The sequence below is a fragment of the Botrytis porri genome (genome assembly GCF_014898465.1).
Source record: "Botrytis porri strain MUCL 3234 chromosome Unknown BPOR_001, whole genome shotgun sequence".
NCBI lineage: Eukaryota > Fungi > Ascomycota > Leotiomycetes > Helotiales > Sclerotiniaceae > Botrytis > Botrytis porri.
The window spans coordinates 2666342-2682750 of NW_024066075.1; the positions used below are offsets into that span (position 1 = coordinate 2666342).

The 16409-nt window shown below is 44.4% G+C and overlaps 6 protein-coding genes across 6 annotated transcripts; 2 read left to right on the forward strand and 4 right to left on the reverse strand.

The window, feature by feature from the left end:
* Positions 1-166: 166 nt before the first annotated feature.
* Positions 167-1904, reverse strand: EAF01_000724 (uncharacterized protein). Its single transcript, XM_038908974.1, has 2 exons — positions 1380-1904; positions 167-1333 (listed from the first exon to the last, which is right to left on the reverse strand). Exons 1-2 carry the CDS (start codon positions 1638-1640, stop codon positions 887-889), a joined length of 708 nt encoding a protein of 235 aa, XP_038775880.1. The 5' UTR covers positions 1641-1904; the 3' UTR covers positions 167-886.
* Positions 1905-1984: 80 nt separating this feature from the next.
* EAF01_000725 (uncharacterized protein) lies at positions 1985-3800 on the forward strand (the record flags this gene model as incomplete). Its single annotated transcript, XM_038908975.1, is given in 3 exon segments — positions 1985-2421; positions 2437-3697; positions 3747-3800. The coding sequence occupies 3 exon segments, from the start codon at positions 1985-1987 to the stop codon at positions 3798-3800; spliced, it is 1752 nt and encodes a 583-aa protein (XP_038775881.1).
* A 633-nt stretch (positions 3801-4433) lies between these two features.
* EAF01_000726 (uncharacterized protein) lies at positions 4434-5672 on the forward strand (the record flags this gene model as incomplete). The annotated part of the gene is made up of 1 exon (XM_038908976.1): positions 4434-5672. The coding sequence occupies one exon, from the start codon at positions 4434-4436 to the stop codon at positions 5670-5672; it is 1239 nt and encodes a 412-aa protein (XP_038775882.1).
* A 678-nt stretch (positions 5673-6350) lies between these two features.
* On the reverse strand, positions 6351-7375 carry EAF01_000727 (uncharacterized protein; the record flags this gene model as incomplete). The annotated part of the gene is made up of 2 exons (XM_038908977.1): positions 6351-7290; positions 7356-7375. 2 exons carry the CDS (start codon positions 7373-7375, stop codon positions 6351-6353), a joined length of 960 nt encoding a protein of 319 aa, XP_038775883.1.
* Positions 7376-7751: 376 nt separating this feature from the next.
* On the reverse strand, positions 7752-8413 carry EAF01_000728 (uncharacterized protein; the record flags this gene model as incomplete). The annotated part of the gene is made up of 2 exons (XM_038908978.1): positions 7752-7950; positions 8001-8413. The coding sequence occupies 2 exons, from the start codon at positions 8411-8413 to the stop codon at positions 7752-7754; spliced, it is 612 nt and encodes a 203-aa protein (XP_038775884.1).
* Positions 8414-8896: 483 nt separating this feature from the next.
* Positions 8897-15029, reverse strand: EAF01_000729 (uncharacterized protein; the record flags this gene model as incomplete). The annotated part of the gene is made up of 2 exons (XM_038908979.1): positions 8897-14925; positions 14981-15029. The coding sequence occupies 2 exons, from the start codon at positions 15027-15029 to the stop codon at positions 8897-8899; spliced, it is 6078 nt and encodes a 2025-aa protein (XP_038775885.1).
* Between the last annotated feature and the right edge of the window lie 1380 nt (positions 15030-16409).

Here is a 16409-nt window from a genome sequence, read left to right on the forward strand (position 1 = left end):
AAAAGGAAAATTATCCTTTGATAATACGAAAACGGACTCAGACAAAGATACACATAGTCAAAAAGGATGAAAGTCGATATAAGAAAGAAAACAATCAAAATAAGAAACTCCTTTGTTCCAGCGGATGGCATTTTACAATTCAATTAAAGTGCTCTCGTTATCCGCCTGACTACATGGTGAGAAGACCGAGATCGATTACTTCCGGAGCCCTAGTCAGCACATCCTTATTGAACAAGAATTACAAGACTACTCATATAGAAGAAACAATCTGTTGCTAATTAAAATGATAATTATTTGGAATATTTCGGACAAAGCAACACGTGAGAATGCATGCTGCGTAGCCTAGCTAGAATCCCTAGATAGAATGACGAATGGTCTAAGCACTTGATGCAAGACTATGTGATCGAAAATGAATGAAAACGCTGTGAAGCCATAAACGTATGTAAAACAAAAAACACACACACAAAAGAAACTCGCCTTGCCCTGTAACGACATCCATTAAAAGCTCAAATACAATTCCCGGCTAGAAAAATAGGGATAAGAGCCACCACCATTCCAAGTCGCTTAGTCATGTGTAATAGATGACCTTGAAGAGTAGACATAGGAAGTAATCGATGAAATAGATGGCATTGCAATATCTAGCATGAAGCAAATATAAATCCAATCAATTCTTAATCCTCGTTTGCATCTGATTCCTCGTCCCCATCCTCCCTGGGGATCGCTGTCTCAACCTCAATCTTCCTGATATTTTCTGCAGATCCCAATGATACAGATGAAACTCGGTGCACTTAAATAGACGGATCAACATCACTTGGTCTCCAAGCTCTGGAAGTTGGCGATTGCAGAGACTTCAGTTTATATGTGAATTTCAACGGAAAGTCTTCGATTAGGAGAACGGCGCAGCACTCCACGTTGAGTTATCAGGATTTTGGAGTATAGTGATTGTATCGAAAGTGTGCCTCTCATCAGGAATGGTCGCAGTTGGGACAACAGCAGGTTTGCAAGCTTTTTCAGGCTCAGATTTGGTGGTATTAACTAGTGCCTCTGTTGCCTTTTTCTTTAAATCTTTTGCCCTTTGTGCCGCTTCTTGAGTTGCTTGTCGCATAGCTAATGTAATAGTCGTTTCTGCAGCCCCAGAAGGTTTCGTATTAACAGATTTGGGTGTCGATGCGGGAGGAGCAGCAGGAGCCACAGCTGGCTTGTTATTCTCTTTTAACTTGGTTGGAGGCTCTGCTTGGATGGCTGGATTTGCACCAGGTCCCGACACAGGTACAATCTTGATGTGTTGCTTCAATTCGCCGTATTCGTTCCAGTCCTCAATCTCCACGAGGTCCTGAAATTGTTAGTAATGTTCTCTATGACATTCGATTTCAACATACACCAAGAACCAAACCTTCCTGAACTAAGCCTGGGATCTTTCTAGTACGTCCCGATTCATCTTTACCAGCTCTGCGACCCCATAGCATTCGTGCCTTCTCATCGGTCGCAATATCAAGCGCTTTGAATGGGATTCTGTTCGCTTTCAAGATCGTCTCTAACCTCGATGTCGCAGTAACAATGTGCGATGAACCGGAAGTCAATGATGTGTATAGGTAGAGAGCAGGATCGGTGGAATACGAAGCAGAAGAAGACGAAGCCATATCTGTTAACTTTGAAGCTTGAAGTGCGAAATGTATAGTGTTGTGACTGATGTAGTTCGTCGACGACGACAAAAGGGATGAATGGGCAGCTTGGTAATTTTGGGGTTTGATATTTATAATTAGAACTTCGTAAAATGAATTTGAGTATTCATAAAAGCTTTATATATTTCGAAATAGCATAAATCCGAGACGTTTTGGCAGGAGTATTAAGGGACCGTGAATGTCATTTCCCGTTGAGCGCATTGTTTCAGTGTCAAGCTTATCGGCACCAACCCATTGATAAGAGCTCTAAATCCCGAGGGAGCGAGCACTGAGCCAAGATCAATATCTTCACACAACAAAATATGCCAACTTCTAATGGTGCTCAGTTAGTAGCCCGCGCTCTCAAAGACCTGGGAGTGGAGGTTATATTTGGTCTGGTTGGTATACCGGTGGTGCAAGTTGCGGAAGAAGCAATTGCTGTAGGAATACGGTTCATTGCATTCCGAAATGAACAAGCTGCAAGCTATGCTGCCACAGCATATGGGTACTTGACAGGACGGCCTGGAGTTTGCCTCGTTGTCGGTGGCCCAGGTGTGATTCATGCAATGGCAGGCATAATTAACTCATCTGCCAACGCCTTTCCAATGCTTTTACTAGCAGGCTCGAGCGAAACTCATTTGATCACAAAAGGAGCTTTTCAAGAGCTTGATGCTATTTCTCTTTTGAGTCCGCATACGAAAATCGCAATACGATCGAACCTCGATTCAATATCACATTCGATTACGGCAGCTTATAGAACGTCATAGTATGGCAGGCCTAGAGCAGGTTTCGTTGACTTGCCCGCAGATATTATACAAGGAGAAGGAGAAAACATATCAACACAGATAGTGCCTGCTGCGCGACGAGCCGCAGGAGATGCGGAAAGTATAACAAAGGTTGCACAACTATTAAAGTCTGCAAAAGCACCCCTTGTTATTGTTGGAAAAGGTGCCGCATACGCGCAAGCCGAGTCTGTAATTCGACAATTGATCGACCAGACCAATATCCCTTTTCTACCAACTCCTATGGGAAAGGGAGTTTTGCCCGACTCTCATCCATCCAACACAGCAACAGCTAGATCTGCAGCACTTAAAGGTGCCGATGTCGTTCTCGTTCTTGGTGCACGACTCAACTGGATACTCCATTATGGCGAAGCACCAAAATACAATCCGAATGTCAAGATAATTCAGGTTGATATATCTGCGGAAGAAATCGGAAAAAACAACGGTCACGCCAAACTTGGAATAATTGGTGATATTAATGTGGTGGTAAAACAACTAAGTGATTCTCTACAGGGCTGGAAATATGATACATCTTCAGTATACATAAAGGAACTGAGAGCAAGTAGAAGCAAAAATGAAGCAGCCGCTGCTGCAACTGCGAAAGTTGATAAATCACCAATGACATACGGTCGAGCTTTTGATGCCATCAAGGAAACCATTCACAAATTATCTCCACCAAAAAATGGTGGCGTAGTTTATGTATCTGAAGGCGCAAACACCATGGATATCTCACGTAGTGCATTTCCCGTAGAGCATCCACGATTGCGTCTTGACGCTGGAACTCATGCCACAATGGGTGTCGGTCTGGGATATGCCATTGCAGCTCATTGTGCGTATAATCTACCGTCACGAGAAGCACGAAGCGGAGCAAACTCTTCCCACAAAAAGATTATTTGTTTAGAAGGCGATTCTGCTTTCGGGTTCTCATTGGCAGAGGTTGAAACAATGGCGCGGTACAGTATGGATATTCTTATCTTTGTTATGAATAATGGTGGGTTGTATCAAGGTGATAGCGAAAGCTCAGATGAGTGGTTGAAGCTGCAAAAGAACAGTGAAATGGGTTCCAAGGGAGGCTTACGTAGTACAAGTCTAGGATGGGAAGTTGATTATCAAAAAGTTGCAGAGATGTGTGGTGGGAAAGGATTCCTAGTCCGTAGTCCTGACGAGCTTTCAAAAGCTACTGAAGAGGGGTTCAAAGCGAGTGTGCCAGTGATCATAAATGTTATCATAGAAGCGGGAGCACAGAAGACTTTGGTAAGTTTGTTACCAATTAGTTATGGTTACCTGACTAATTTGTTGTCAGGAGTTCGCATGGCAGCAAGATTCGAAGAAGTGGTCAAACAAAGCAAAGCTGTGAAGTCGTTTGAGAATATTCTAATGAGGCAGGGGTAGCCGGCTATAACTTTGGAATCGCTACTTCGGCCAATCGGGAAGGTGCATGAATCGACTCACTCAACCTTTCAACATCCAATACAAGTAGGGACACAAGAAGTGATATCTTTGACTTTCGATTATTCCAGCAAAGTTCTTTTTTGTTCTATTGATAGATTCCTATACAGGAGGCAAATCCATGTCCATGGCTGAAAAATGGTTTTCACTTGCATCTTCTGAAGGAGCCGTTCAAATGCAAAGCTGCAAGTTGGCTTGAATATTGAAACATGCAATGGACCGTTGGTAGATACGCACCTTTATGTAAGAATTTTTAGTTTCATTATTGTTCTCCACCTTTTTCTTCTTCTTTGTATTGACGTCGGGGCTCTTAGAATGTATATTGGCGCTAAATATCTGTAAAATGATTAGACCGTTCATAACTGTATCTTTGGTTACAATCTGATACCTGTGCCACGTATTGTTTCTTGCTTCGCGTTCATATCACACATCGATATACCAGGTCGTCTCTATGAACCTCAGTACATAACACCCCTCATCAACCCACCCGATGTGCTGGCCCGCTCTTTACTCTATTCGCAAAAAGAAAACCAAAGGCAAAATGTTTGACGGAGCCAAGTCTCCCAAAGATAAATATCAATCCGAACGCACTATCCGTGTCGACGCTATGCCTCCTCCTTATCGATCCACATATGTGGTCGAACCAACTCTCGTACCTGTTAATTCTTACCACGAAAGTATGTACTATGCTCAAGAACGAGAACGAGAACGGGAAAGAGAACGCGAGAGAATACTAGACTTCGAGCGGGAGAGGGAAAGAGAAAGAGAAAGAGGACGAAGACCGAGCTGTTCAGATCTCTTCCATAATATCGATGTGATACAACGTCTAGGCGAAAGATTCAAGGGGTTGAACACGACTTTTTCGCACCCACCGACCCCAGTGTCCCTTGCGAACCCTAGCGCAGCCAGTCGTACTTCTTCAAGTGCTGGTAACAACAACACAAATGCTCGAACGCAGACACAGACACAGACACAAACCCAAACAAACGAGAGTTTTGCGAACACGACAATCTTGGCAGCGAGAATTAAAGAGCTAGAAAGGGAGAAAGAGTTAGCGAGAGAAAAGGAAATCGAAAAGCTGAGCGGTGGATTGAATGGTGTTCGGGGAGATATCAAGGGGTTGCAGATGAAATCTGAGAGGGAAGAAGGGAGAAGAAAGGGGAGAATAGAGGGGATGGGTATCAAGATTTTGAGTACTGGGAATATACTTCCATTTGGGGAAACATGGATCAACACAAATGGGGAAATTAATACTTTCTCGGCACCCCGCGGCCAAGATCGAGAAATCGAGACATCGAGACGAAGAAATGAGACGGAAAAACAGAATACGCAGAATGGAGTTGATGAGGAAACTATTTTTCGCAGGATAGATGATAAGTTTGCGGAGGGAAGGATTGATCGATTGGCGGATGCGGAGAGAGCGTTTGGAGAGCGACAACGGGAGATGGTTGCGGTGATGGGGAGAGGTAGGGATAATGAGAGTGCGGTTAGGATGAATAGGTTTGAGGATAGAGTGGAGGGGTGGGTGGAAAGGGTTGAGGATCGGGTGGAGAGGATTGTGGAGAGGGAGATGGGGAGGGGAAGGGTATATGGGGAGGGTGTAGGAGTTAGGGATAGGGACAGGGATAGGGAGAGAGAAAGAAGAGATAGGAGTGAGGTTGGACGAGAAAGATATGCGAGACCTAGAATTATGAGAGAGAGGGAAAGGGAGAGAGATTGGGAGTATGGATATGAGAATAGAGCTGTATCTGGGGGGGCTAGATATCGAGGGTATGTGTAGATGGCTTGACTGGATGCTATTTGTCAGAGCTACTTTCATTAGAAGTGATGGGCGTGGGTGTTTGGGTCTTGAATATTGCATCGAATTTCATTTTGTTTGGCTATGATTATGTGTAGAGTTTATGCATTCTAGTGAATCGTCCTTTTTTGGTTTTCTTCTCGGCACATCTCATCTAATATACTGTAGGGATGTAATGTGATTGCTCGGTTCCAAAACCCCATACAGTAGGTAGTCACAGCTATGGTGTCTTGGCCATGTTGTCATTAATCTCGCAGATATCGAGTTTGGTACAAGGCATTGTTTTTCGTCTGAAATATACTGAATAGAATATTTCACTGCGCTATCATACCCCAACATTGCTCGGGTAGATTTTACCAGACTTCTCACTTCACACTTAAGTCTTTTTCGTCCTTACAACAAATACTGGTCAAATAATTCATGGAAACGAAATTCTGAACATATTCTCATTTAACTCCAGACGCAAAAGAGTGACCCATGTCTTCCAAGTTGCTCAAGAGAAATTACCCGCAGTGTAACAACTTTCACAAAAGTACTTCTCCAATCAAGTCGGTAGATCATCCACCTCATATCGAAATAGAGTATATTGCCTTAGCAGATCCGCGCGACTCTTCAAGCGCGCGCGTCCATATCCCCACTCGTTGATGGTACTCGCATGGACTAGGCGTCAAAATTCCAAGCACCTGGTATCTGTCTTTCCGGATTTTCGACTATATCCCAGAACTCCTTGATGCAGCCATCATATATAAATTTGGGCTCAAAATTAAACCAGAACTGCCAATCGATTTTGTTTGGCCCATATGTAAAATTCAACAAGCTCACGACATGGTGATTCCATATAGAAGAGGAGCTTTCACTCCTGAACAAGATGGTCCCACTAAAACGGTCGACATCCTGTATCTTCTTCTCCCACTGACCATATTCGATTAAATCGATCCCCGCTGATATGATTTGATCGAGCCATATGTCGATCGAATTCTTGAATAAGTTTTCAAGTTGATCAAAACCTTCACTCTCTCTATCTGGCAAACCACCCATAATAGCTTCAAAGACCCCCATCAATAGTTTGCGAAGAAAACTATGATGGTTGTTTTTATATATGTCTTTTAAGTTGTGGCATTTTGAACCAACAAGGAAAAGACCATGTATGAGACTTAAATGACCCTTTAAACAATCGCCATATGGCGCCATGAGACTCCTGTTGTCACCACCCCACCGATTTCTTGCGATTATTAAACCCAAGCAGTATATAATTCTTTTCGACAATTTGAAGAAATCCGCTTTCTCTAAGTTTTGGACGCAAGTTTCCAAATCCATGTTGTCAAGGGTCAACCATACGAGTTCTTTCATGTGCCTTAGTCTGCATTTGGAGATTGCTAGCACTAAAAGTGCCCGTTCGCGGTGACTACGTTCCCAAATGGGATTCTCAGTAGATTGAATTAGCCATTTAAATGTTCTAGGAGTAATTTCATAAACATGGTTTAGGAAGGTCGGTAAATCATTCATCACATCATGATCGGTCTTGGGAACTAAATATTGTGTCATTGCAAAATCATCTTCACCTGGACAAAGAAAATTGAGGGAACATGACCATGCCGGCCTAAACAGGATCGTCAGTGTTTGCAGCTGAGATATGATATTGAGCTACAGATGTTTTGTACTTACTGACCAAAAGAATCCTCCATATTTACATCTGCACCTTGATCTATCAAGAATTGACATGAGTTGTGATCTTTGACAAAAGCCGCGTGCTTTAGGTTCGAGTTATTATAGTTCAAAGAAAGTCATGAGAAGAATTTCCTGCATGGAGAAGGGTGGTCCTGTTCTTATCTATATCGAACGGGCTCGCCTGCCGTGTTTGAAATAATTCCTGCATACCAGCCACATCTCCTTCATGGTCCAATTGCATTATAAGCGCACCACGATCAATAACGTTGTATGTTCTCAATATGAAACTCCATCCAGATGTTTATTGTTGATATACACATAGCTCCCATACACCCGAGAAGAAAGGAAGTCGGAGCTTTGCATTCAGGATCTTTTGATGTTTCGATAGTTGCTTCATAGACCTGGAACATGAAGTTTTGACGCACTTGATGTATTCAAAATACTCTTTGTATTACTAGACATCTGTTGTTGGGCAGTGACGATAGATGCAGCTGGGTTAAAGCTTTGCAAAGTCTTTCGAACATCCACCATCTCTAAGAATTGCTGTGTAGCCAATCTCACTTGTTCATCGTGTCTCGATTTACTCAAATTCCTGGCATCGAGTCAGAAACTTTCAACTTCAGAAGTAGAAATCATCAGTACGCAATATATTTCTGATGCGCCATCATCATCAATGAATTCGCTCTCCCGAGTCTCTTCTTCAACTTCTCAAGCAATTCCTTCTTCATTACCATCTTGACCCCTCCCCATTTCTTTCTCCGTTGCATCTCATTTTCTAGCTCCTTCACGGCGTTGTCCAATATATCCACACCTTTTTGGCACAATCGAAGAGATCTAGCGGCTGCAGGTGATATCGTTTGACTACCGAGACTGTCTTCGATTTCCGTGAGCAGCACATGCGTTATGTCCAGTTCATCGAGAATATACAACATCTCTTCTGGGGCATCTTTAACGGCAGTCCAAAAAGATTTGAGTTTCAAAATGCCATCACCGAGCTGGACAGCTAAGGATATGATGCCCACTGCACTACCAGCGATGCCGAGGACTTCCGCCATAATTATGCCAAAGTTTCCCAAGACCTTTACATTGATGTAATTGCTAAATTTGAGGATATGGGCGAAATGGTAAGAATGAAAAGATATATCATAGAATTTGATGAAGAAGAAACGAAACGGCGAAAAGAATAGATTGAGGAAGATGAGGGGGCTCGGAGCCTTGTCATGCATAGCTGACCCCAATGGGAAGGAGAATCTTCCGAAATAAGTTTAGCACCAAATGCGAAGCCTGCAATTCACCTTATTGTGGCTGTACATCTCAATGTAAAGTAAAGTGTCTCATTTGAATAGAAAAAGCCGACTGGCCAAATTTTCAAATCAACAGATTGTCCCGGAAGTGTAGATTTGACGTCTATATGTAGTGTGAATCTCATTGGATACACAGTCTTGTGTAATATTAGAGTAAGGTACAAGGTATTGCATCAACAATTACACAGTTCATATAACCCTACAAGCATATCAACCATCCAAAAACTCTCCCTTTCACTTCTCATGATAATCCAACTTCTTCAAAAAATCCCAAGTTTTCTTCAATTTCCCCCCAACATCCACACCGTCTTCTCTTCCCCTCCCTCTTCTATCTCTCCCCCTCCCGTTTCTTTCTCTTCCGCCTTTTTCACCCCTTCCACTCTGTTTACCTCCTCTTGATCTCTCCTTTCCTTTTCCACTTTCTTTTCCACTTCCACCTCTACTCTTATCACCCTCTCCCCGTCGCTTTCTATCTTTCTTTTCCTGGACTAGGGATGGAGACGGAGGCGCTAAACTTTCAGCATCACTCTCCATTTTCCCGTCTTCATTTGCATGTGGACTGCTCTCTTTTCCTCCTTCTCCATCACTTTCTTCACCCTCAGAACCAGGATCAGAATCTAGATTCTCTTCTAGCTCAGATTCATCATCGCTACCACTTTCACTTTCACTATCGCGCTCTTCTGTCATTTGATCTTGCTCATTTTCCTGCTCAAAGGGTGACTGTCTTGACGGACTCGGACTAATTTCATCACCGGGCTGAGGATGTACTGATTCTGGGGGGCTCATAGGTACAGGAGGCCGTTCCTTCTTGCGTGGTTTCTCCACAAAAGGTTTCTCGACATGATGATTCTTTTCCTTTGATTTTTTCTCTCCGCGGACATCTCTTTGGCTTTCTTCCACTCCCTTATGGGGCCGAGACTTCTGGGTCTCAGGCTTATGTCTTCCAGATTGTTCTGGCATGTTGGCTGACGGCTGAGGTGCGTAAGGTGCGTGAGGCGCTTGCTGTTGTTGTTCTTGTTGTTGCTCAGGACGTCCATAAGGATTGCTGTACATATCATCCGGTCTATTGTATTGATTATGTCCCGGAGCTTGTGATGGCATATGGGCGTTATGTGGTGTATCACCTGGCCTTTGATACGAATTATGTTTCTGCATATGCGCTGATGGTACTGGTCCGGGAATCTGAGGCTGGCTATTTTGATATTGGTTTTGACCCTGGGGCGTATGCATTTGCATCTGATTTTGTCCTATATAGGGATTTGGCGCTACATAGTTTGGATTTGGTGCAGCATAATTTGGATTCGGTGTACCGTGATTAGATTCTGATACCCCTCTAGAACTGATATGCGCTTGGGGTGGGGCTGCTACAGGTCTAGGAGCCGGTGCAGGCAGAGTAGGAGGAGGAAATTGCATACTTTCCATTCCCGCTCTAGGATTCATCCCAGTCGGACCTTGAGGTAAAGAGCCCCCATGATTCGATTGCATATCATCTTCTCTCCCAACCAAATCATCATCATAAGTTCCAAATCCACTATCAAGATCACTGTCATCATCACTACCACTTTCTTCACCCATACCTCTTTGACGGACATATCCATGTTCATCATCACTTCCTGATTCGTCATCTGAATCTGAGTCTGGTTCTGATTCCGAGTCCGAACCGGACTCTGCTTCTGATTCACTTTCCGCATAGTTTCGTCTTTGGTTTCTAGACGGTGGAGCTTTATTTCTTGGATCTTGATGTCCTCGACTTCGACCTTCGGATTTTGGATCTTTACCTCTCGTATCTTGACCTCCTCGCTGGCCACTCTCTGCTCGTGCACCTCTTCCATCCTTTCCAGAACTCACTCCAGCCCCGCCCATACCCCTGGCCGAATTTAATGGCGGCGGAAAACTAGGTGACCTCATTTCACTCCTAGTCGGTACTACAGGAGGTGGCGTACCCCTCATCTGTTGCTGATGCGGAGAGGGTTGTCGCATGGCTTGCTCATGAAATTGGTTGCCTCTCGCATCATATCTCTGAGCACTCGGATAAGTAGGAGGCGGAGCTTGTGGAACTTGTGGCGCATAATTCATTCCGGATCGTAACTGTGGTTGAGACTGGGCTTGAGCTTGAGAATGTGAAGGACCAAAATTCGCTTGTGGACCCTGTTTTGACATATTCGTATTTGCATTTGCAAGCGATTGATCGGGTACTTGTGGTTGATACTGTGAAAATTGTGTTTGTTGTTGAGGAGGAGCCCAAGAACCTTTAATTTGTGGCATAGGAGGATGATGGAAGGGAGAAGGTGTTCTAGCACTTCCCCTCGCCGAGAACGGCGAAAAAGCATTATGAGGAGCAGTAGCCACACCGGGCGTCAAACTTGGTGGAAGAAAAAGTTCGGATTTCCCACGCGTAGTCGGTAAGGGAGGGACTTCTAATTCTACAGGATCACGTTCGCATGCAAGTTCAAAGCGAGTAGAGCGAGGTCGTGAGAGTTGTTGAGGTGTTGAGGGCATGGAAGCATAGGGTGGTGGGTTCGGCGGTTCACTATTGTCTGTTGCTAGTTCTGCTGCATCTTCGGGGATGGAGGGAAAGGCTGTTGCAGTGGGTTTAGCGGAATAGGCGGCTGGGTATGCACTATCTAGCTCTTGAGGTGGCATATCACTTGGATTGGTTGGGTAGCCATTTTGATGTGCGTAGTCGTGTTGACCCATGTAAAAGCGATCATCATTAGGAAGATAGCTGTAAGTATCCTGTGGAGCCTCCATGTACGGATTCTTTGCAGGATAAGAATTCTCGTTTTCAGGACAATTAACGTTTGGTGGATTTTGAGGATAATCATCAGCAGGTTCGCGAACAGAATCTTGGTGATCAAACTCAGAAGCTACTGCTGTAGACGAGCGCCTCGAGCCTACAGCAGAGGAATTATCAGCCCCCTCTTCATCTTCACTTCCCTGATCGGATTCTGCATCCAAATTCGAGCGAGCATCAGCATCGGGGTCTTCTTGATCAGAGCCATTTTCATCCTCGCTTTCATCATCAATTTCATCACTATTTTCCTCATCTGAACCAACCGCAGTGCTTTCGTCATCTTGTCCATCTTCAAATGGATCCTTCGTCGGTGAAGGACTACCATGATCTGCACCGCTAGTGACTGATTTTGCATCTTCATCTTCTGGACCTTGATCCGGTTCAGACTTCTGTTTCCCATTATCTTTCTGATTGTCCATTTGAATCCATTCTTCCTGTCCAACACCATTCCACCAGTCTACAACACTTTTCCACCAAGCAGCACAGCCACTTTCACAACACCCGCACCCATCATCATCACCTCTATATGGCTCGTCGTTATTAGCTCCACTCGAAGGTGGCTGTCCACCATTGGCAGGCCCTCTAGGCTTTCCTTTTGGGCCTCTTCTTCTGACACCTCCACTACTGGGCCTAGACCTAGCTCCAGGACTAGGACTTCTGGGTGAGCCCGGCCTTGGAGAATATCTACCAGATTGAAGTCTTCCGCTAGGTGGAGGGCTCAGAGATCGTGATCTTCCGGACATTGCAGGACTTGGGGGACCACTGCCCGTTGACGAGCGATATGAAGAGCCTCCCATTGGAGATCGATCTTGAGGCGAACCAACATAAGATCCACTTGCCATAGAATCTCTACGTGATCCTGTCGGAGATCTTATTTCAGATCCCATTAGAGACCCCATAGGAGAATCTGGATGGCTACCTGGAGATTGAGGAGGTGATCCCATGGGTAATCCTCCAGGAGACCCTAGTGAGCCGGCCGGTGACTCAATGGGAGAGCCTGCAGGAGAACCTCCTGGTGACGCACTTGACATTGAATTGCCCGGTGACAAACTACCAGGAGACCCACGAGGTGAGCCACCACCTGACATGGGCGATGATGGACCCGGAGATCTGCCGCCAGGAGGTCCTCTCGACATTGGCGATGAGCCACCTACAGGAGAACGACCCCCACCCGGTGATCTACCCCCAGAGTATCCACCACCTGGAGACCCTCTCGATATAGGCGACGAACCACCCATAGGTGATCCACTGCCACCTGGAGATCTATGACCAGGATTACGTAATGGAGGCAAATTTCGTCTAGGAGGACCATCTCTACCAGATGGTCCTCTAACACCCGATGAAGGCGGTCCTCTCCCAGAGGGTCCTCTACCGCCTGATGATGGCGGCCCTCCACCTCCTGGTGGAGGAGGTCCTCTACCACGAGAAGACGGCGGTGGTTGAGATCTAAACGGTGCACCACCTGAACCACCTCCCGGAAGTCTTGAATGACCAGCTGGAGGTGCAGGACGTCGCGGAGAGATGGAACGGCGATTATTTGATCTAGGATCTGATCGATCAGGAGCACCATATCCCGGAGGTCGCATTTGTCGACGATCACCTGGATTAGATTGAGGAGGATCACGTCCATTTGGGCGAGACGGTGGGGGATTATTTGACATTGATCTGCGATCAGGTGCTCTGTCAGATGGTCTACCACCATTGGCAGAATTCAGTTTTCCATCACGTCCAGGTAATCCGTTAGGTCGAGATCTGCCTGGTAAACTTGTTTCTGTAGACATCGAACGGGGATCATGTCCTGCCCTGTCCAACGGGCGTCCTCTATCGTCAATACCTGGCATAGAACGCCCATGGCTGAAATCTCCAGGACGACCATGAATCTGATCGGGAGGGATACCACGTCTAGGAGTCCCATCGGTTGGATCGTCTCTTCGACCTATTGGAGGTGGAAGGTCTCTTGCATCATGTGGCGCACCTCTTCCTTTCTGGCCGCGTCTTCCATCTATGGGGTCATTTCCTTCCCAATCTGACCCATGGTCTTGTCCCCCATCGTTAAATTCTCTATCAGAGGATTGAGGACGAGACTGAGAGTTTCCAGGTCGGTCATCGTCTTTTGGTAAGTCATCGTTTCTTTTAAGATTGTCTTCCTTGCGTGATGATGCATTCTCCCGTGGGACTAATGGATTATTTCTATCCCGTTGCTTACCTCTATCCGAAGAATCACCTATCGGAATTGGAACGGGGACACCAGTAGTGGAGGTTTTTGAGATATCGTCACCATCCTTGCGATGATTCATATTTCGCTTAGTAGGTGAATGTGGTAACAAACTTACCCCTGGTCTACCTGTCCCTTCATCTCCTCTACCGCGCTCTATATCTGCACGTGAAGATCCCAGTGGTATTTCCCCCTCTTCTCCTCGTCTTGCAGGCTTATCTCTCTCATGCCGATCCTTGGTATCACGAAGTTGGTCCATCTGCAGAGGATCACCTCTTCGTTGATTGTTCTTGACATCTTGTAACCGCCTGTTCTCTGCTTCTCTTGCTCTCGTTGGGGAATCTGGATCACCCTCTAACCCTTCTGAATTATGAGACGACCCCTTTGGCTTTTGCCGTTTTGAATTATCCGGCACATCAAGGTCACGTAATTTGGGTCTTCTACTTGGAGCTTCCGAGCCATTCGGTACAGAGCTAGAACCAGATGCAGTTGGGGGTGCAGAGCGTGTGTTGGATGCTATTTGAGCCTTTGAGTGTGGTTTGCTAGGCTCTCTATGTCCATGTGGTGGTTTGCGTGAGCTCTCATCTTCACCCCTACCTTTCCTTTTCCTGTGCTTATCACTTCTTCCATTCCTGTCTTGTGCCGAATCAAACAAAGAGTCTTTGAAATTATCCATCATATCTTGTATAGATTCTGGTCGTAGTTTCCCAATATCGTTAACCTCCGAATTAGTGTCCACATTGAACATTTGTATATAATTAACCAACATGGGCGCATCAAATCGAGTATCTCTTGAAATGTCGACCTGGAGGGGTTTGAATTTCACTCCCCTTATCGATGGAGGTTGGGTTGAGTTGGCATGAAGAAGCCCACATTCTGATAAGTCCAAGTCTTTTCTCAAAGGCGTCACTGAGAGACATGTACAATGAGTTCCAATATCGTCCGGACCTTCCTGAGCTTCCCTTATGACCAGAAAATTTTGATTCGATAATCCATCTTCATCTTCAAATGCTGTGCTAAATACCCGACCTTTTGCGAAGAATTGCTTGCTGTGAGTTCGATATCTATCTCCTCCGTTCCTTTTGTCTGTATGTCTCGTTTGCTGATCTGCCATTCGTCCTGTGTTCAATAATTTAGTATAATTGTGTTTGCTTTCAAATCGAGGAATCATACCATGACGATCACGATTTGAATTACCAACACTTGTAGGCAGCGATCTAAGATTCCTGGTCTCAGCTTGACTTGGAAATTTTCCTATGTATTCATTAGATATATTAGATGACAAATTGAAATCTCAAGGCAACCATACTTCTGTCTTCAGCGGGTAATGACCTTCCCCGTCCCCTGGATCTATCCATATTAAAGATTCTTGAAATATCATATATAGCAAATGTACAGAAAAATCACATATAAAGTGCTAGAAGAAAAAGAAACAGAAATTTAACCTCACAGTGCATACTTACTCAACGTCGAGGAAACACAACACGAGAAACATTGCTTAGAACGGGATACTCACTTACATGATTTCCCCCAAAGCGGAGACGTATGGAATATGAATTGCACATGCCAACAAGAAGCTTGACCGCATCGCCTCAATATCAAGGTCGCGTTAAGGTCAAATCGAGGTCGGCTCTTGCGGCTCTAGCATTGGCGCGCGGTAAAGTTTTTTTTTCCCGAGTTGATGAAGCTCGCGATAACATATTTGTTTATACTCAAGAATCATTTGCAATTGAAGACTTGCTAAATTGAGATATTGTCGATAATATAGAACAGATAATGCTCTTCCCCAAAAATCACATTGAATATCTTCATAAACATCCCTCGCGATCCGCGAATGGCACTTCGAACTCGATGCGGGCCACACAGACGGCCACTTAGCCACTTAGCCACGAGGGAATGGGATCTAGACCGTTTTTTTTGCGTAGTCTATGGTAATTTCAGAATATTCCATCGCATGAAGTCAATCATTTTTTTGTGATAAAGTGGATTGCGCAGTTGAAATTGTAATTAGATGTTTGAAGACAAACTCCTCGGTACGAGGTTTCCCCGCGCTCGCAACATTACCTCTACATTAGCGAATCAACAGGCGGAATTGACAAGATCTTTAACAATCAGAATCTCTTTTGATATAACACTGAATGATATTATGAACTCTAATTTCCTATATAAAGAAGGCTTAAATTTTAATTTAATCTCTTCAGATTTCGAAATATAATTTGAACTGAATTGATAACTTAATAGAAAGGTAATATTGAGATCGGCTCAAAAGATCGGATTCCGCCTGTTTTGTCGCTTACGTAGAGATGACTATTCGTAGGAGAAAAAACAAGCGGAATTTGACCATTTCTATCATGTCTTTATAATTCAATTAATATCTTGGAAATCATACGAATGATGATTTTAGATATTACTTGAATGATACGAAGCTAGCATTTCTTCTGATTGTATTGAATCAATATAAATTATTTTTGGTCGATTTTTAAATTCAATTGATTCGCAAGATTCAATGGAAATTTGAATGATCAAATCCCGCCTGTTTTTTCTCCTACGAATAGCTTGAATCTTTAAAACCATCCACCATCCACCATCCAATTGATACAAATAAATCGTATCAAGACTGAACGATATAGCAGATCAAATAGTAGATATCAAACCAAAAAGATATTTCGGTTAAAAAATCCATACAAAGTGTCATGATCTCCACACTTCCAATAATTCCCCATCCCCCCATCTTCGAC

Excerpts from the sequence above, each read along its gene's own strand:
- EAF01_000724 (XM_038908974.1), bottom strand. The coding sequence starts at position 1,640 with ATGGCTTCGTCTTCTTCTGCTTCGTATTCCACCGATCCTGCTCTCTAC. Across the intron at positions 1,334-1,379 it reads AGGAAGGTTTGGTTCTTGGT|GACCTCGTGGAGATTGAGGA; the intron begins GTATGTTGAAAT and ends TAACAATTTCAG.